This window comes from Trichomycterus rosablanca, chromosome 3, assembly GCF_030014385.1.
Source record: "Trichomycterus rosablanca isolate fTriRos1 chromosome 3, fTriRos1.hap1, whole genome shotgun sequence".
Classification (NCBI taxonomy): Eukaryota; Metazoa; Chordata; class Actinopteri; order Siluriformes; family Trichomycteridae; genus Trichomycterus; species Trichomycterus rosablanca.
The window spans coordinates 49,269,781-49,291,212 of NC_085990.1; the positions used below are offsets into that span (position 1 = coordinate 49,269,781).

Sequence of the window (21,432 nt, forward strand, 5' to 3'; positions counted from 1 at the left end):
ATTAAACATTAAAAACTCTTTTATTTACAAAAGTGTTTATTCAGTACTTTTTAGACATCCATTTAGTAGCAATTACAGCTGCATCTCTAATATATGATTACAAGAGTAATGGGTATATGGCAATTATAAGTGCCAAATTAAATACATAAGACTGTTATACTTTAAACATTTATTACACACTACAAAAACAAAAAGAAATAAAACAAATGCTTAAAAAATAACCAGTCAACAAATAATGATACATACATAAATAGACTGGGGGCAGGGGACACGGTGGCTAAGTGAGTAGCACTGTCACCTCACAGCAAGAAGGTCCTGGGTTTGATTCCCAGGTTGAGTGGTCCGGGTCCTTTCTGTGTGAAGTCCGCATGTTCTCCCCGTGTCTGTGTGGGTTTCCTCCGGGTGCTCCGGTTTCCTCCCACAGTACAAAGACATGCAAGTGAGGTGAACTGGAGATACAAAATTGTTCATGACTGTGTTTGACATTGAACTTGAATCGATGAATCTTGTGTAAGCAGTAACTATCTGTCATGTCATGAATGTAACCAAAGTGTGTAAGACATGACGTTAAAATCTTAAATAAATAAATAAATAAAAAGACTGGGTGGGCATTGAAAAGTGAAGTACAAAGACATGCAGTCAGGTCAACTGTGTGTGTGTGTTACTATTACCATTTGCGTGTGTGTGTGTGTGTGTGAGTGTGTGTGTGATGGACTGGCATCCTGTTCGGGGTGTTCCTGCCTTTCGCCTAATGAATCAGAGCCCACCGCGACCATGAACAGAAAAAAAAGCGGTGGTAAAACAGACAATGAATGAATGAACATAATAAAACACTTTAATACAGTACACCCTCTCTGAGCGAGGTGTGCAGCAGAGATCAGAGTGGAACCTTGATGGGGGAGAGTTGTTTCTACACGGAGCACTGAGCAGCGCAGTAATCATGCTGAAAGTACTTCTGTACTGTGTTCTTATGGGTTTAGATTTTATATAACGTGATTATAAAAATGGAAAAGCTGCGAGTTCTGGAGCTCTACAGTGGAATTGGAGGCATGCACTATGCATTAAAAGGTACATGTCTATATAGTTGGTAATATACAGCCTTGTACAGTGTCGTATGTTGGTGCACTACAGTAGTCACAGTGTTCCGCACAGCTGAAATGTGTCTCTGAGATGTCCATTATAGTAATAATCTGTCTTCCCTTTTATTAAAAACAACACAAACAAACATTATGAGCTTAGCTAGTTAACATCAGATCAACTCTCCCATTCTGTTAAGTAAATCAAGTGCTGCAGCGTTTTACTGGGCTAAAAGTCATAATAATGTTCTGCGCATGCGTGCATGAAGACAATTTTACTACATTAATACATAAACAAACAACCAAGTTCACACCAAATCTACTATGATTCATTAGTACATGAAATGAGCATCATTAGGACGGTGATCCAGTTTAATGTAGGTTTTTATAAGCACTATCACATCACGGATTTTGGTTTATTTTTTAAGCAATACACAAAAGGTAAAACCAGGCATCAGTTTGTTTATTAGGATTTTACCGTCATGTTTTACACTTTGGTTACATTCATGACAGGAACGGTAGTTACTTATTACACAAGATTCATCAGTTCACAAGGTTATATCAAACACAGTCTTGGACAATTTAGTGTCTCCAATTCATCTCTCTTGCGTATCTTTGGACTGTGGGAGGAAACCGGAACACCCGGAGGAAACCCACTCAGACACGGGGAGAACATGCGGACTCCACACAGAAAGGACCCGGACCGCCCTACTTGGGGATCGAACCCAGGACCTAATTGCTGTGAGGCGACAGTGCTGCCTACTTAGCCACCGTGCCGCCCCACCAGGCATCAGAATGCCTTTATTTGTCATATATACAGATACACGTGTACAGTACAATGAAATTATTTTTCCACATATCAGAGCTTGTTTGCAAGCTGGGGTCAGAGCGCATTGTGGACCACCCCTGGAGCAGAGAGGGTTAAGGGCCTTGCTCGAGGGTCCAACAGTTGCTGCATGGCAAAGCCAGGATTTAAACTCACCACCTTTCGATTGATAGTCCACAGCTGTACTCACACGGCTACCAGACTTGGCTGAATTTAGTTTTTTTTGGTTTCATGAAAATTATTTTTAAACATATTTGGCTTGTTCTTTGCAAAACAAGCTTTTATATTGTTTTAAATGGTGACACCGTGTAATGATGTAAAATACTGACAGCTTAAATAAATCTACCTGTTGCTGCAGGTCCTGGGTGCGATCTCCAGGTGGGGCGGTCCTTTCTGTGTGGAGTTTGCATGTTTACTCCGGTTTCCTTCCACAGTCCAAAGACATGCAAGTGAGGTGAATTGGAGATACAAAATTGTCCATGACTGTTTGATGTAACCTTGTGACCTGATGAATCTTGTGTAATGAGTAACTACCGTTCCTGTCATGAATGTAACCAAAGTGTAAAACATGACGTTAATCCTAAGTAAACAAACAAACAAACTTGTTTCGGCAGGTAATGACATTAGAGTACTTAGAATACTTATTAGAATTCCTCAGTGTCATTTAGCTTGTGGTAGATGTTAAATTGTGTCCCTAATCCAAACTGAGTTACTGCTTCATTTCCCTTACTCTTAACCCCAGCATCACTTTAATGCTCATTCTTTTTGACCAGCCTGACTTTTCTTGACTGACCTGTTTGATTACTTGTCACTGAGTCTAAAAAAAAACAGATTAGTCTCTAGTAATATGTTTTTTTCTTCTTTTGCTAGACAACTTCTTTAATCTCAGCAAGGTGTCACTCTTTCCTTATTCGTAATGCTACAGACAGTCATTATATGATCTTAATATTGAGGATGTAAAGTTTTACCAACATTATTTAATATGCAGTTAACTTCATCATTTCTATTCTCTTTAGAAAGTGCACTGCCTGCTGAAGTGGTGGCTGCAGTGGATGTGAACACAACAGCCAATGAAATCTATAAATACAACTTCCCAGATACTCTGCTGCTACCCAAGACCATTGAAGTAAGCACCAGCTAACCAGCATTATACCAATGTTTAAGAGAAAGGCTTTAGGCTTTACCAAGAATATCTTACGAGGCAGAATATTATCAGCTACAGGAAATTATTGTTGTTATTAGTATTAATAGCAGTAGAGATTTAATAATACTAGACAATGGTATTTGCTTTAAGGCACTTGGGTGGCACCACAATAAATTATGTTAGCCCACTACTGTGAGGATTCAGAGTTTGAATTATCAGCAGTGCTATCAGCCAGTTGGGCTGGGAAAACTGGACCTGTTGTGACCTTGACCAGGGTAAAGCAGTAGTAAAACATGAAAATGCTGCTTTCTTATGTCATCTCTCTGTCTCTCATGGCTTTTTGGTACAGTTCAATTAATTGGATGGACATGTAGATGCATGCACCATATGTTTGTGTACTAGTAGTAATAATAAACAAATGAAAACAATATCTGATTAATATTATGGGAATTTTTTCGCAAAATATTCAGAAGACAAGGGCAGTAAAGGACGGGTATACTCAACACTCAATAACGAACACTTCATAATTCTGTAAAGTCTGTGTTGGTAGATAAAATGTGTTATTTGCTCCAAATCAGATATTGCAAAGTATTTCTACTGAATGTACAGTATTCCTTATTTAGTTGTGACAGTCATTCAGGGCCATGTAGTTATAACTTGTGTATGTAAGGCCATAACTTCAGTCATACAGTATTTCCTTATTTCTGTTTGCAGTACTTCTTGGTTGTAAGACTAATCTGAAATACTTTTTAACAATCCAACTTCCTTCTTGCCTTGTTTAAAAACAAAATAACCAGAACGTCTTTTTGCATTGTTAAAACTCCCACTTTTGTCCTTTACTGGCCAGTCTAGACAAGGTGCCGTCGCAAGCGGCAGCCTCTCCAGTAGCTCCATTATCTTAATTATCATAATGTGTATGATTAATACATACACTGCCTGCCAAAAAAAAAAGGTAAGAGCCTCCCATTGGATAATTACTGCATGGGTGATTATGTTTCAGCTGGCAACAAGTTATTTAAACCTAACTGATGCAGTGAGTAGCTCCTCATTTGTTAAACAACCTTGTCGAAAGACACATCCTGTGGTCCTGGAAAAGATGTTAATCTGTTTCAGAAGGGTCAAATTATTGGCATGCATCAAGCACAGAAAACATGTAAGGAGAAGCTGAAACTATTAAAATCAGGTTAAGAACTGTCCAACGCATTATTAAAAAGTGGAAGGACGGGGGGGGGGGTCATCTTCCAGGAAGGAATGTGGTCGAAAAAGATCTTGAATGATCGTGATCACTTAAACGTTTGGTGAAATCAAATGGTAGAAAAACTCCAGTAGAACTCAGGGATGTTTAATAGTGACAGTTAGAGCATTTCCACACTCACAATGCGAAGGGAACTCAAGGGATTGGGACTAAACAGCTGTGTAGCCTTAAGAAAACCACTTGTCAGTGAGGCTAACCGGCAAAAATGGCTTCAATTTGCTAGGGAGCATAAAGATTGGACTCTGGAGCAATGGAAGAAGGTCATGTGGTCTGATGAGTCCAGATTTACCCTGTTCCAGAGTGATGGGCACATCAGGGTAAGAAGAGAGGCGGCTGAAGTGATGCACCCATCATGCCTAGTGCCTACCGTACAAACCTGTGGGGGCGGTGCTATGATCTGGGGTCGCTGCAGTCGGTCAGGTCTAGGTTCAGCAACGTTATATTCCCAAAGAATGAGGTCAGCTGACTACCTGAATATACTGAACCACCAGGTTATTCCATCAATGGATTTTTTCTTCCCTGACGGCACAGGCATATTCCAAGATGACAATGCCAGTATTCATCGGGCTCAAATTGTGAAAGAGTGGTTCAGGGAGCATGAGCCAACACAGAGTCCAGACCTGAACCCCATTGAGAATCTTTGGGATGTGCTGGAGAAGACTTTGTGCAGTGGTCCAAATCAAAGTGCGTGCCGTAATCAAAGCTAAAGGTGGTTCAACCAAATATCAGAGTGTGTGACCTTTTTTTTGGCCAGGCAGTGTATATTTGTATATTATTTTCATCTCATATATTGTATATATGCACATTTGTATTAGTTATTCTTTTTTTTCTTTTGTTCTTGTTCAGCTACTGGAAGCCAATGCAATAATCAGTGTTTCTTTTACATGTTATTATTCTACACCTGTTCAGACTTGATCTCATGACATGCAGTTAGTGGAATATTTTAGGTAAAAGAGTAACTTTTAGTAGCTTTAGTTGGGTAAAGGTTGTGTGCTTTGTCAGCAAAGGTAATGATGCACCAGTCTGGCTATATTACCATAAGTGTTGTAGTAAAGCTCTGCTTATACTGTCTCTGCTTAATCTAGTTTAATGGGTTTTTATAATTATATAATCATTATCACATCATGAATTTTGGTTCCATTTGGTTCCAAAAGTTAGAACCATGCATTATTTAAAGATATTTTTCAGGGAGTTGAATATTTTCTGAACCTACTGTTTTTATGAAAGTTATTTTTGGGCAAATTTGGTCACAAAAACGAGCTTTATATTGTTTAAATGGTGACATTCTGTAATAATGTAAATACAGACAGTTTGAATAAATCTTCCTGTTTCTGTTTCTGCAGGGAATGTCATTAGAGGATTTTAATAAACTGGATTTTGATATGATTTTAATGAGCCCACCTTGCCAGCCTTTTACAAGGTAATTAGAACTTTGATTAAAACAAGAGTTTTTTAAATGTATATTTACATTTTACACAGTAGACATAAAGATCAAAATTTTTTCACACACACATATAATATAATATAATATAATGTATATTTTATTTACAGGATTGGGTTACAGGGTGACATTTCTGACCCCAGAACTAGAAGCTTTTTGTACGTCTTGGAACTTCTGCCGAGGTCGGTGCTCTCTCCACACTTTTCTCTTCATATGAGTTGTTGTGTGTTTAAGTCTATATTATACTAATTTGTATGTTTAGCCAATTGCTTAAGATCTCTTTGTTTTTTAACTGCATACATCATTTACCTAATTCAAACTTCCTGTCAGCAGAAGTGATTAATTTATGATCAAAACTGCCTCTTCATTCATTTCATTTTCAGCATTTAGCAGATACTTTTTCATCCAAAGCGACTTACAATTATTATTAAATACAGTTCAAGCAATTGAGGGTTGAGAGCCTTGCTCAGTGGCCCAACAGTGACAACTTGGTGGTGGTGGGGCTTGAACTCACAACCCTCTGAATACTAGTCAAGTACCTTAACTGCTGAGCTATCACTGGGGTTAAGTTGAATTGAAATGACATTTAATATAGAGTATTGTGATAAAGAATGTGTCTCTCTTGTTCGACTGTAGGCTGAACAAGAAGCCCCGATTTATTCTGCTGGAGAATGTCAAGGGGTTTGAAACATCCTCCGCAAGGTAACCTGGGATATGGTTTCTATGGTTACACAGCTGTTAGCCAATCAGGTTCTGGATAAGGCAGTTTTTTGTCCCCATCACTGTTAAAACCACTTAAAGAAACTTAAAATACTTTGATAGATAGATAGATAGATAGATAGATAGATAGATAGATAGATAGATAGATAGATAGATAGATAGATAGATAGATAGATAGACAGACAGACAGACAGACAGACAGACGGGGACACACAGACAGACAGACAGACAGACAGACAGACAGACAGACAGACAGACAGACAGACAGATAGATAGATAGATAGATAGACAGACAGATAGATAGACAGATAAATAGACAGATAGATAGATAGATAGATAGATAGATAGATAGATAGATAGATAGATAGATAGATAGACAGACAGACAGACAGATAGACAGACAGATAGATAGACAGATAGATAGATAGATAGATAGATAGACAGACAGACAGACAGACAGACAGACAGACAGACAGATTTGACACTGATTTTTGCCTAATTAGTGTTAAATTTACAGTGATATGACTGTTTTTCCCCAGAAATGCTTTGATAAAGACTTTGAAGGACTGTGAATACAGCTTTCAGGAATTTTTGATATCACCAACTTGTGTAAGCATCTTTTATTCTCTTTTATTTTACATTCATTAAGCAGTTTCCCAACCCCTTCCCCCATAATAAGCAGAAATTAGACAGAAATATAATTCTTATTTTTTGCCATTAAATGACACGTGTTAAATATTGCATTAAAATCCTAATAATTAAATAAGCAGGTATTTAAATAATTATGAATAGAAATAATTCCAAATGACTCACCTGATACAATCTAATCACTGGGATCATGTAAATCTGTTAATATAATCGTCATGGTCCAATGCTTAGTGCGCGATACTCAATTTTGGTTGGCAGCATTTTGGGAAAACCTTCCCTTGCCAAGACTGGCATGTAAACTGGGTACATACCTGCCACAGCCACACTCATGGTTTAAATATGTCAGCAAAGTAATTTACCAGTCATTGAACATTGTCACAGTTCTGACACTGAATTCATCTGCGATCCATCATGCAGTAAGTCGCTGTTGACTCAGTGATAATCATCCAGTGACAGTGCATCAGAAAACTGCACTGTGCTATGTTATAGACTTCTGGATTTATTTAACACAAGCTTGTACAGGCGTCTGTTTAAAATAGATGCAAACGAAAGTACGTAATTTAATAATAAAGAATAGACTGCTTGTGCTATATTACTCCAGCTTCTTAATGACTTCATGTTGCTCATTTTTTTTACAGCTCGGGATACCGAACTCAAGGTTGCGCTATTTTCTTATCGCCAGAGCATCTCCAGATTCCTTCTCCTTTCAGCCTACAGAACAGGTAAATGCACTTTGTTAGTCCAGTTCAGTGGTTCCCAAAGTGGGGGGCACACCCACTTGGGGGGGGGGGGGGGGGGGGGGGGGGCGGGGGTAGGTTTGTTGGGGTTGTAAGAGTTATTGCGGGGGGCTTAGCAAGGCAAATAAATGAGGCATGTTTTGTTCAGTAAGAAGTTGCAGTTTTGTATTTAAATGTACATTTTTGCCATTTAGCGGACGCTTTTATCCAGTGACTTGCAGTGCTGTGACAGTTTATTGTCTAAGCAATTGAGGGTTATGAGCCTTGCTTAAGGGCTCAACAACGGTAACCTGGCAGTGATGGGGCTTAAGCCAGAGACCTTTTGATTATTTTAATCATTGTAATATTTTTAATCATTTGTAGACACTTTTATTCAAAGCGACTTACAATTTATACTGAACACAATCCCAGGGTTTAAATCTGAGGGTTTAAATCTGAGAGTTAAGGGTCTTGCTCAGCAACTTAGTGAGACTTGACCCGACAACCTTTTGATTACTAGTCCAGCACCTTAACCGCTGAGCCACCACTACCCTATAATGTTTAAAAAGTAAAAGATGTATAGATAATCTGGATAATGGGGATTATCTGTAATGTCTGTTTTCTTACAGATTCTTGAGGGCTTTCCACAGTCAGCCCCCAGCGCTGGCACCGTCGGTCCGACCATCCCAGAAAAGCACTGTAGTGCTGACAGTCCCGAGGTGAAGGAATCTATAATCTATAAACTGGAGACGGCTAATGACTTGGAAAGAAAGAGGAGTCAGAATCATGATCAGACAGTGAGAAGATTAGAAGATTTCTTGGAGGTGGAGGAACCAGAATCAAACATGGACAATTTTTTACTGTCTCCAAAAACGCTGTTGAGATACGCTGTACTCATGGACATCGTCCATCCAAAGTGCAGGAGATCAGTGTGTTTCACTAAAGGGTGAGACATCACACAGGAGTGCTGCCGTTGTTTGTGTGGATCACCTACACTGCATGTACCAAACATATGTGGACACCTCTTTTAATTACTTGTTTTAGGTGTTTCAGCCACATCCATTGCTAACATTTACATCTGCAGCATTTAGCAGACACTTTTATCCAAAGCGACTTACAGTAATGACCAAATTAAATGTATTTATTTATTTATTAGGATTTTAATGTCATGTTTAACACACTTTGGTTACATTCATTAAAGGACAGATAGTTACTGGTTACACAAGATTCATCAGTTCAAGTCTTTTAATTCAAGTTTTATAGCTCCAATTCAAATATTCACAGGTAGTGTAGCTGCTGTAATTTAGGGCGGCACGGTGGCTAAGTGGGTAGCACTGTCGCTTCACAGCAGACTGGGGTTCGATCCCCAGGTGGGGCGGTCCGGGTCCTTTCTGTGTGGAGTTTGCATGTTCTCCCCGTGTCTGCGTGGGTTTCCTCCGGGTGCTCCGGTTTCCTCCCACAATCCAAAAACATGCAGCCAGCTTAATTGGAGACACTGAATTGTCCTATAGGTACCGAGCCGCTAGGATGCATTGTAGTGCCGGTCCCAAGCCCGGATAAATAGGGAGGGTCGTGTCAGGAAGGGCATCCGGCATAAAAACTGTGCCAAATCAATAATGCGGATCACGATCCGCCGGCGACCCCTAACGGTAGCAGCCGAGGAAATAGATAGAGAGTGTAGCTGCTATAATTTACCATACAATGCCTGAAAATGTTTATTTCTGACTGGCTAAGGGGTATGAGATATGTATGGAGAGTCACACTATACCTCTGTGAATCCTTCACCACCCGTTCAGTTTCCTTGAACCAAAAAGGGGACACGTTTCTACAGCAGCAGTGAAACCCTGTCGACCTTCCTCTCTCGGGCACGGACAGTTGGAGAACCGGTCTGTTGATAGCACCGCTGAGCTTTGAACTCAGTAGTAATACTATTAATAATTATTACTTACAGGCTAAAGTGTGTATAATAAAACATTAAAAGCACCATGAATGCGGAGATATAGATGAGGCGTAACCATAGCAACCGCACAAAAATTTGTTCAAAGTAAAAGACTGTAGAGCTTCCTTAATAAAATAATAAGTTGCTGTCTTTCATGTTATTCCTGTCTCAGGAAGCAAAATGCAGGAAAGCACAATTTTTTTTTAGCTGTTGTCAAATTGACCATTGCATAAGATAAACATCTTCTGAACTGTCCAGTTATAAGGGAATTTTAGCAAAAAGAACTCAGATACACTATGTTGCTGTGTATGTTATCGTATTATGAACGGACAATATGCTGGGCGTCATCTATTACATAATATATTTATATATCCATTTAGATACGGCCACTATGTGGAGGGAACTGGTTCTGTTTTGCAGTCGTGTACAGATGTGGAGCTGGAAGCTGTCTTCAAGTCACTGGAGCTTCTATCAGAAGAGGAGAAGCTGGCACAGCTGTCCCGACTCAAACTCAGATACTTCACACCCAGAGAGATCTCGAACCTTATGGGCTTCCCATCACTTTTCAGTAAGTCAGACTAACAACAGAAGTCAGTCAGTACAAATGAGAACCGATCGTGAGAGATCGACCATGATTAGTTTCAGGAGAACTAAGCAGTGTTCTTTAGTGGCTGTGGAATATATGATGATGACTATGCGATGATTCTTGAAGCACTAAGACAACAGCAAAGACCATGAAGGAACTATTTAACAATACAAAAGCAAAAACAATCCTAACAGTCCTCTCAATAACAAAACTAAAGCAACACATATGATGGACATACGTAGGCAACAGACACAACTTCACTCATTAAAACAGAATAGCGAATAAGATGTATCACAACCTTTCCTGCCATGAACTAAACACTAACTTGACACAATATACTGAACCTAAGACAGGTTTAAATTTAGTAGAGTATTTTTACTTCTCCTGCTACTGCCAGGAGCTTTTGTTTTCTGTAACTGATTTATTAAAAGACCTTTTTGTCTCCCCTCAAATATCAGTTATTTTATGAGTTTTATAGGGATTTTCTGAAACTCAGACAAAATAAGCTGGGTCATACATACGAGGGTTCTTCAAAAAGTTTCCGCACTTTTTAAAACTCTATTTATTAAGAATTTTAAAAACAAATAACATCACTTTTCTACATCATCACCTTCTGATGCATTTTTCTTAGCGTCGTACCAACTTTTTAATGCCATCAGCAAAAAATGTTTTTGGTTGAGTGTGTAGCCACTGATGCAGTGCTGCCTTCACGTCATCATCACATGAAAATCTTCTTCCCTTTAAAGCTTCTTTGAGCGCCCATGAAGGTGGAAATCAGATGGAGCTAAATCCGGACTATAAGCGTCTCTCAGTGTCTCCGACACGACCGATTACTCCTCCTCCCACCCTCACCGTTTCCAACCAAAATATAGAAGTGCGGAAACTTTTTCAAGATGCCCCTTATCTCTGTTTGTCTTGATCAGATGGTTTGAGAGCCATTAACAAGCTTCAAACACCATCACGGTCAATTTTGTATCTCCAGTTCACCTCACTTACACGTCTTTGTACTGGTGGAGGAAACCAGAGCTCCAGAAAAAAAACACACAGACTGCTTCACCTGGGAATCGAACGAAGGACCTTCTCACTGTGAGGCGACAGTGCTACCCATCGAATTGCATATAAAATAGTGTTAGTGTTAATATTTTATTTATTACAAATGCTGTAAATGAGGCTTGTGAGCGAAAAATGTTCATTTACACTAGAGTAATAATAAGTTAGATTTCTAAAGCACTCTCTCATACTCAAGCTTGCTTAAAAAGAAAACTTTATCAGCTGTTACAGGAGGGAATTGATTAAAATATTAAGAAAACAGGTGTGTTTTAAGTTGAGTTTTAAAGAGATTGAGAGATTAGAGAGATTGTGGTAAGGAGTTTCATAGTTTAGGGGCCATGACACTGAAATTATTAATACATAATCAATTACTACTTAAACGTGTAGATATATTTAGTGCATGATTGCCAGTAGTCATATTCCAATATTCCAAGATTACTGCTACAGTGGAGTGTTACTGGATGTGTACGTGGTGTACGTGATAAGAAGTGCGTCAGTTGCAATTTACGACCTCTAAAACCCAGTTCTAGCTGGTTTAGACCAGTTTAAAACTCGTTTCTACTCACAATCCAGTCTCTGAGGTATTTCATTAAGGTCTTTTAAATGTCATATTAGTGTAAAGAATTTTAGAAATTCCCCCTTTAAAATCTGCTGTTGATTATTTTGTGCAAGATTATATCAGAAACCTTTCTGTCTTAGTTGTCAACTACACATTTTAAAACAGCACCACAGTGTACAGTACATCAAAGTTTTGTTGATTCTGTTTATCTATAATTTAATCGTATTAAAATGTAATTAATTTAATGAATATAATGAAAGTCTTATCATTAGACTTAATCATTTTGCAGCTGCATGTTGCATGTGGTAATTTGCTTTTTTTACTGTACACAGTAAACATGCAACATTTTAGATACCAATAATCAAATATGAAATTTTGCGGAAAGTGGAAAATTTCTACCAGGGACGAAGAAGGAAAATTGTAAAATATGAAACATAAAATATGTGCTTAACGTTTTCACATTAATGATTTTAATATTCCTATAATATTGAACAGTAATTGTACATTAAATGTGCAGAAGAGTTTACTGTGAAGCGTGTGTGAACATATTTTTCACTGTTAATCTCTTTGGCTTTTATTCACTTTACATTTGACACTAAATGCTACACACACACACACACACACACACACACACACACACACACACACACACACACACACACACACAGTCCATCTGTTTCTCTACATACTTTTTTAGCCTGCTTTTACTTTGTTCTTCAATGGTCAGGACCCCCACAGGACCACCACAGAGTAGGTATTATTTGGGTGGTGGATCATTCTCAGTACTGCAGTGACACTGACATGGTGGTGGTGTGTTAGTGTGTGTTGTGCTGGTATGAGTGGATCAGACACAGCAGCGCTGCTGGAGTTTTTAAATACCGTGTCCACTCACTGTCCACTCTATTAGACACTCCTACCTAGTTGTTCCACCTTGTAGATGTAAAGTCACAGACGATCGCTCATCTATTGCTGCTGTTTGAGTCGGTCATCTTCTAGACCTTCATCAGTGGTCACAGGACGCTGCCCACAGGGTGCTGTTGGCTGGATATTTTTGGTTGGTGGACTATATTAAGTCCAGCAGTGACAGTGAGGTGTTTAAAACTCCAGCAGCGCTGCTGTGTCTGATCCACTCATACCAGCACAACACACACTAACACACCACCACCATGTGTCACTGCAGTGCTGAGAATGATCCACCACCCAAATAATACCTGCTCTATAGTGGTCCTGTGGGGGTCCCGACCATTGAAGAACAGCATGGAAGGGGGCTAACAAAGCATGCAGAGAAACAGATGGACTACAGTCAGTAATTGTAGAACTACAAAGTGCTTCTCTATGGTAAGTGGAGCTGATAAAATGGACAGTGAGTGTAGAAACGAGGAGGTGGTTTTAATGTTATGGCTGATCAGTGTAAGTGCAAGTGGATGGGTTTGGTTTTGTGGGAAAAATTCTGATGTTGCATCAGTGAGAATTCACTAAAAGATTTAGTATTATTAGGTGAAGTTACATTTTCAGAAAGAAAATTTACTCTATTTAAATAGTACTTATGTGTCAAACTTTTCTTATTAAAAGTGCTTATTAATAATAAGTGAAATTACCAATTGTTTTTTTTTATCATTTATTTTATTTTAGCTTTTCCATCAAACATTTCCATGAAGCAGAAGTACCGGGTTCTGGGAAACAGTCTAAATGTTCATGTTGTGGCCAAACTCATCAGTCTCATGGTGTCGTGAGCAGAAGTCTGACTGTACTGGACTGTATTGGACTATACTGGACTGTACTGGACTGTACTGTCGTGTACAGTGTGGATAATTTCTTACCAAGGGACATGACGAGCCACGTTGCAGCTGGACTTTCTGAAATATAATAATAATGAATATTTATCTTTTCTATCTTTGAAATTAAATTTGTAAAATGTCAAACAATATGTTCTGTTTTGCTATTATTGAATATACATTAATTACATCTGTTGTCCTCAGAATAAAAGATTGATTTTAAATAACGCTTGTTTAAATACACGTTTATTCTGCGCTGTTTGAGTAAAACATTCAGACTTCAGTGTGAAGGAGAGCTCAGTGTGGGATGAGAGTCCAAACTTCTCATACGTGCAGAATAATTAGGATGTAACTCTGGTTACTGATTTCTGAAAATCATATGATGGAGTTTGGTAAGTGAGCAGTAAAGTGAATTAGCTGCCCCGCTGTTCGTCTTTGTTTAAATGGTTTCCTCCAGTTTACTGGTCAGTGTGACTTTCTCGAAGGACCAGTTCAGGGCAAAGTACACTTTCACATTTGGAGCATTAGGCTGTTTTGTAGACTGACCTGCAGTGTGGTGAGTGAAGCGTGATCTGAGAGGAAGTCTCTCAGCATGGCTTGGACACTTCGGCTGTCCTGGCCCTTCATCGCTCTGCTTTTCCTTAGTGGACTGCAGGGTGAACAGGCCCACGTCCGCAACAAGAGGGACATCAGTAATGCTCAGTGAGTACACAGGGTTACTTTATTCGCTAGTGGGGAAAAATATTACAATTAATATTTTTATTTAATTTTGCACACTAAATGTCTTTAGATCTGATTTATATGAGGGATCTTCAAAAAGTTTCTGCACTTTTATATTTACGTTGTAAACAGTGAGGGTGGGAGGAGGAGTAATTTGTCGTGTCTGAGAGACTGATAAAGCTTATGGTCCGGATTTAGCTCCATCTGATTTCCACCTTTTTGGACGCTCAAAGAAGCTTTAAGGGGAAGAAGATTTTCATGTGATGATGTGAAAGCAGCTTTGCATCATCAATTAAAAAGTTGGTACGATGCTAGAAAAATGCATCGGAATGTGAACATGTAGAAATGTGATGATATTTCTTTTCGACATTCGTTTTTTAATTAACTTTTTTGAAGAACCCTCGTACTTCTAAATGTAAATAAAATATATGTATTTCTAAGCATAAATAAATGTTTAAATAATACAAACATTGTATTTTTGTATTTTTAAAAATGCACTAAAAAGAAAAATCTGTGATTTGTTAATTATCTTAAATCTTTATTTAATTGATAAAAGTAGAAAGAAAAGATTTTCAATGTCACATTTAGAATTTGATGCCACCAACACTCAAAAATGTTGGGACAGAAGTGTGTTAACTTCTGTTAGATCTGCTTTCGTAATATTTAAATTTTTTATCATTTCGGTCCTGAGAAAATGAATTGTTGAATTTTTACAAGTGGATTTTTTCTCCATTCTTGTTTGATTTGAGATTTCAGCAGCTCAACTTTCTGTGGTCGTCGTCTAATTCTCTGCTTTGTGATGCATTGTACATTGTCAATAGGGGGCTAAGTGTGTAGCACTGTCGCCTCACAGCAAGAAGGTCCTGGGGTCCTTTCTGTTTTGAGTTTGCATGTTCTCCCCGTGTCTGTGTGGGTTTGCTCCGATTGCTCCGGTTTCCTTCCACAGTCCAAAGACGTGCAAGTGAGGTGAATTGGAGACACTAAATTGTCCATGACTGTGTTTAATATAATCTTGTGAACTGATGAATCTTGTGTAATGAGTAACGACCGTTCCTGTCATGAATGTAACCAAAGTGTAAAACATGAAGTTAAAATCCTAATAAACAAACAACCAAACATTTTCAATAGGAGACAGATCTGGTCTGCAGGCAGGCCGGTCAAGCAAACACACTCTATGTTTATGCTGCATCTGATTACTTTGTTTGTAGGCCTCGTATGATCTCGAGGGACGGTCACCTTGTTTTTACCCCAGCAAACAATAAAGACATTCATTTTGACACGTCTGGGACTGGACGTGTTAAAGTGGGGACTGAAGACCTCACTCAGCAAATAAACCAGGTAATATCAGAAAGAACTGTTCTGTTCATTCAGGCTTTAAAAAGTTAAATTCCTTCTCTACAGGGGACAAATAAGGACAGGCATAAAATATGAAACAGAATATGAAATGCACCATAACCTGTTCACAATTTGAATATTCTTCAATTATATGTTTTGATGATTTGAATAATTCTGAACAGTAATTGTACATTAAAATGTGCAAAAGATCGTCTCTTGTAGTGTGTTAAAAAATTACTGTTAATCTCTTTGAATTTTAATTCACAGCACTTTGTATTTGACACTGAATGCTACACGCACATGAACAACATACAACATAAATCCATAAATCAACCTGCATCTCTGTTGCATATTTTGCATTGTGTCAAGAATTCAGGCAGATAGTTGTGTTGTTTGTGACCTGTATAGGATTTTAACAGAGATGTTCATCTTTTGCTCAACACTGTATATAATTGTTTGAGTGAAGAACCACTATTTTTCATTTGGCTGACCAGTTTTATTCATTCTTACCTGCTGCACATATTATATGCTCATATGCTGGTCAAGAATACTTATTTTTATTAGCGTTTCAATATTATGGCATATTTAATCTTTATTTTACCACAAGATGCCTCATTTAGTTTGTATATTTGTAAAGGCAGTGCTGCACCTCAATACTGTACCTCAGTACATACACACTTTGTAATGTACAGTACTTGATTAAACACTTGATAGGCTTGACAGCTTAGTGTGACAAGTTAGTTCTTCTAGAGATTCTTGAAAAATGTCATTCAAAATGGTTTATAAATAAGATGCCCACAACATTCACGTGTCCAGATACTGTATTGATTAAAAGCCATGACATGTAACAATAAGGGGGCATGGTGGCTCAGTAGGTAGCACTGTCACCTCAGCAACAAGGGCTTGGGTTTAATCCCCCACAGTGTGGAGTTTGCATGTTCTCCCTGTGTAAGTGTGGGTTTCCTCCGGGTGTTCTGGTTTTTTACCACAAGTCTAAAGACATGCAGTCAGGTCAACTGGATCTACCTATATTGCCCCAAAGGTGTGTGTATGTGTTTGCACTGTGATGGACTGAAGCCTGTTCGTGGTGTTTCTTATTTTTTGCCCAGTGAATCAGTCCCACTGTGACTTTGACCAGGATAAAGTGGTTGCAAAACAGAATAAATAAATAAATGAATGTGAGATTTAAAGATTTGGGGATTAGTAGAATTATGTTACTTTAAACAACATGAACAATACAATTTTGTACATTAATGTTTTACTGTGCATTCAGGAATTATTGAAGTTGTGCTTTAGGTTGTGTCTTCACTTTATGGTGACACATGTAGTCAGAAATAACTTGGTACAATATGACCAAACACCGAACAAACTTCATAATAATTTTGATCTCCAGAGTTGATCTCCAGCAACATAACAGCTAATAAAGCTTTAAAACATTGTAATTAAAACAGAGTGTACTGCAGTAAAACATTCACATAGTTAGAGTTAAATTTGAGTTTGAACTGAACTGAGTTGTTGTCTATGAAGATAAATGTACTGTTTGTGAAAAGCGTGTCTTTTTTCAACTTTTAGATTAAAACCAATAAAGACGACATTGAGAAAATAAAGAATAGTGGCCCATCTGAAGAAATCACAAACCAGCTGAATCAGTTGAACACAAAGGTGACCACGCTCGAGGGCAAAGTCCAAACAATAGAACAGGTAATGCCAGTTTATAGTTTTTGACTTTTGTTTTACTATATATGAAGCAGTCCGGGTCCTTTCTGTGTGGAGTTTGCATGTTCTCCCGGTGTCTGTGTGGGTTTCCTCCAAGAGCTCCAGTTTCCTCCGACAGTCTAAAGACGTGCAATTGAGGTGAACTGGAGATACAAAATTGTTCATGACTGTGTTTGATATTAAAGACTTGACCTGATGAATCTTGTGTAACCAGTAACTACTCGTCCTGTCATGAATGTAACTAAAGTAATGTATCATGTAAAACATGATGTTAAAATCCTAATAAAATAAAATATATACACAAACCTCGCCATGAGAGAAAGCCCAGCATTTTGTCCAGAGACCTTAGCAATCTCATCAGGTCTATGAGGAGTAACATCCATGTTACTGCAAAAGACTTACAGAATGACCTGATAAAGGCTGGGACAAATATATCAGTGGTAACCCTAATATCACTTAACATTAAAGGACCTCATGGCCAGACTCTATAACAACTTTTGCCCAGGGTTGACTGGAATACGCCATTAGGAATTTGTACAGGTAGAACTCTGGGACATAAATCTATATAGTGACATTTCAGAACTGGGACTGTTTGACCGTAAGGATCAACAGTTTATCTGGCAAAGGCGAGGCTTATGACCAGAAGAGTACTATCATTTTACATTTTCAGCATTTAGCAGACGCTTTTATCCAAAGCAACTTACACAATGAGCAATTGAGGGTTAAGGGCCTTGCTCAGGGACCCAACAGTGGCAACTTGGTGGTGGCGGGGCTTGAACCGGTTTACCTGTTTACTAATCCAGTACCTTAACCACTGAGCTATCACTGGCCCTATCACATATAGAGGTGGGTCAAAAAGATGTAGGGATCGTAGGGGCGTGAGAGTACATCTCTCACCATCTTACAATGCCGTGATAGGAGCTATACCCCAATCATATGTGAAAGGCACACATGGCCATTGTAATTAATAGTCTTTGTGATTTGCATATGGACCTGATCGGTCAGTGTTGGTCGTTATGCAAATCGTCTGCATATAAGGTTGGGGTTATTCAGCTCAGACTGAAGAAGTCACTTGGATGAGTGACGAAACGTATCGCTACAACAAACTTGTGTCCAGATGAACTGATTCAACTTTGTAGAAGATGTAGGGATGTTTTTCTGCTGCCGGAACTGGCAAGCTTGACCAGGTGACTGCCATCATGAAATTACAGGAATACCAGGACTGTTTAACCTTCTGTAGTGAAATTGAACCTTGGTCATAATGGATTTCCAGCACAATGATCTCAAGCACACTTCCAAGTCAAGCAAAACTTATCCTGGAATGATCCTCTCAGTCTCCAGATTTAAATCCCATAGAAAATCTTTGCTGGGATTTTAAAGAAAGCAATTGCAGCTTGAAGCTTGAAAAAAAATCAAACCTCAATTTGATAGAAGTTTTTGCATGAGAAGAACTGGTGAAGGTTCCACAAGAGAAGATTTAGAAACTTGTAAGCACGTACTGAAATCACTTAGTAGAGGTTAAATCATAGTTTCAATAGAACTAGATGTTTTATTTAAACTTGTGTCAGCTTATTCTGTCTGTCTGTTGTATATATTGTTTTAATCAAATCACTGTTTTTATGCTACACAGACTATACAACGGAAAACCTGTAACAGTAACCCATGTCAGAACTCTGGGACCTGTCTGAACCTTCTGGACTCTTTTCACTGTCTCTGCCCCAACAACTGGCAGGTATGTAGACTCGGACTGACTTCCACACAACAAACGTTATTATAAATTCTCCAGTGTTTTTAACATCATTTCTACGAGGGATCTTCAAACAGTTTCCACACTTTTATATTTTGGTTGGAAGCGGTGAGGGTGCGAGGAGTAGTAATTGGTCGTGTCTGAGAGTCTGAGAGACGCTTATAGTCTGTATTTAGTGGCATCTGATTTCCACCTTTTTGGTGGAAAGAAGAAGCTTTAAGAGGAAGAAGATTTTCATGTGATGATGATGTAAAAGCAGCGGTGCATCAGTGGCTACGCGACTGATGGCATTAAAAAGTTGGTACGGTGCTGGAAAAATGCATCAGAGATTGTTTTTGAAACTTTTAATAGAGTTTAAAAAAGTCCGGGTCCTTTCTGTGTGGAGTTTGCATGTTCTCCCTGTGTCTGCGTGGGTTTCCTCCCGAATTCCAAAGACATGCAAGTGAGGTGAATTGGAGGAACAAAATTGTCCAAGACTGTGTTTGATATAAACCTGTGAACTAATGAATCTTTTGTAATAAAAAACTACCGTTTCTGTCAAGAATTTAACCAAAGTGTAAAACATGACATTAAAATCCTAATAAACAAACCACAAACAGCTTTAATACATTTCTCTGTCCTAAAGAAAATGAAACCACTTATCTACAAACTTGCTTCTAATGGAACTCCAATTGGACTTGTATTAATAAGCATTTAATATAAATGTCTATATTATATGAATTTAAATACAATTGTATTGAGAATGTAATGAAAAAGCTGTTTGTATCTAGTTTAATCAATTAAAATGTAGTTTTATTTCAACACTCTGTGAGGCAGTGATAAATTGAAAGGTTCCGTTTTGGTATCTATGTGCGATCAGAACCTCACAGCTATTCTAGTAATGCATAACAACAAATCCTTCCTAATGAAAAATAGTCCAATCTCTTAGTTGTAATAAGTCATAATGTAAAGTTCTCTTTATACCACCACACTCTGGTCTCACATCACATCTAAAATTGACATTGACACACAAGATGAACTGCTTCAGTGCTTCAGCGCTTAGGCGTGTACACACCTTCATATATAGCAAGTTTGTAACTAGTTTACTGAATTCCACCTAAATAATGCACGTGTTTAGGATGTACTATCCTGAGAGACTAATTTACACATATTATTATTGAAAAACCATGAAAAGCTTTTTCATAATAATGCCATGAATGCGTACGTGCATAAATGCATACGTGCTCCAGGCCACCCAAGAAGGATGGAGGTCCATGCTGAGTGTGGTTCCTCTCAAAATTTCTTCCTGTAATTTTAAGGGAGTTTTTCCTTGCCACTGTCTTGCTCAACAGGGGTTTTTGTATCTGTTGGTTCTGGATTCTGTAAAGTTGCTTTGAGACAATGTTCATTGTAAAAAGCGCTATATAAATAAAGTTGACTTGACTTGACTTAAATACTGCCCCAATTATTACTTCATGAAAACGTGTCAGAATTCTTGTTTGGTAATACTTCGGTAATCACTGGTACATTACCCAGCAGTAACTAGTAATTTATTAAAATAATGCTAGAGTATTTCTTTAAGTAGCTGCTGTTCTCCCATGTTAGGGTCCCACCTGTGCTGTGGATGTGAACGAATGTCAGATCTACGCTGGAACGACTCAGGGCTGCCAGAATGGAGCCACATGCGTCAACACTCCTGGATCTTACACGTAACACACTTCCTATTTTTAATCATCACTTCTTTAATAGAGTAGCGGTCATAAGAATATGCTAATTTGCTCATTTTACTGTGTCTCTTTCATCCTGTCCAGTTGTAACTGTCCTCCTGAGTGGTATGGACCCCACTGCACCTCTCGCTATGATGACTGTGCGGGTGGGAGTCAGGACTTGTGTGTTCATGGGCTGTGCATTGATTCTGACAGAGTCACACCAAATGAGGTAAGTGGCATCATTTGTGAAAGTTCAAACGTGGTGCATCATGGTAAATGTTGACCGAATGCTTTAATGCATTATAGGTAAAAGCATACAAACCACTTTGCTTTATGAGGGTTCTCATAAAAATTGTTTATATTGTTATCAATAAAAATGGGAGAAAAATAATTTAAATGTGTATTAATGCTATTTTTTCCTTGTCCTTTTGCATTGTTTAATTATGTAGTTGTACTAATATACAGTATAGTTTAACGTCACCACTTAGCAT

At 38.4% G+C, this 21,432-nt stretch overlaps 2 protein-coding genes across 2 annotated transcripts in view; both read left to right on the forward strand.

The window, feature by feature from the left end:
- The first annotated feature begins 974 nt into the window (after nt 1–974).
- On the forward strand, nt 975–13,962 carry trdmt1 (tRNA aspartic acid methyltransferase 1). The gene is made up of 10 exons (XM_062992202.1): nt 975–1,068; nt 2,919–3,028; nt 5,645–5,721; nt 5,853–5,924; nt 6,379–6,444; nt 7,002–7,071; nt 7,749–7,832; nt 8,456–8,772; nt 10,146–10,333; nt 13,593–13,962. The coding sequence occupies exons 1-10, from the start codon at nt 1,005–1,007 to the stop codon at nt 13,691–13,693; spliced, it is 1,149 nt and encodes a 382-aa protein (XP_062848272.1). The 5' UTR covers nt 975–1,004; the 3' UTR covers nt 13,694–13,962.
- A 365-nt stretch (nt 13,963–14,327) lies between these two features.
- cubn (cubilin (intrinsic factor-cobalamin receptor)) overlaps nt 14,328–21,432 on the forward strand; it is an 80,485-nt gene continuing 73,380 nt past the window's right edge. Inside the window, exons 1-6 of the mRNA XM_062991407.1 lie at nt 14,328–14,437; nt 15,664–15,793; nt 17,363–17,491; nt 19,137–19,238; nt 20,838–20,941; nt 21,044–21,170. Of these exons, the coding sequence (XP_062847477.1) occupies nt 14,328–14,437; nt 15,664–15,793; nt 17,363–17,491; nt 19,137–19,238; nt 20,838–20,941; nt 21,044–21,170 (702 nt within the window). The remainder of the gene's footprint in view (nt 14,438–15,663; nt 15,794–17,362; nt 17,492–19,136; nt 19,239–20,837; nt 20,942–21,043; nt 21,171–21,432) is intronic.

Coding starts and splice junctions, on each gene's coding strand:
- trdmt1 (XM_062992202.1), top strand. CDS start 1,005: ATGGAAAAGCTGCGAGTTCTGGAGCTCTACAGTGGAATTGGAGGCATG. Junction 1,069..2,918: donor CATGCACTATGCATTAAAAG/GTACATGTCTAT, acceptor TATTCTCTTTAG/AAAGTGCACTGCCTGCTGAA. Junction 3,029..5,644: donor TGCTACCCAAGACCATTGAA/GTAAGCACCAGC, acceptor CTGTTTCTGCAG/GGAATGTCATTAGAGGATTT.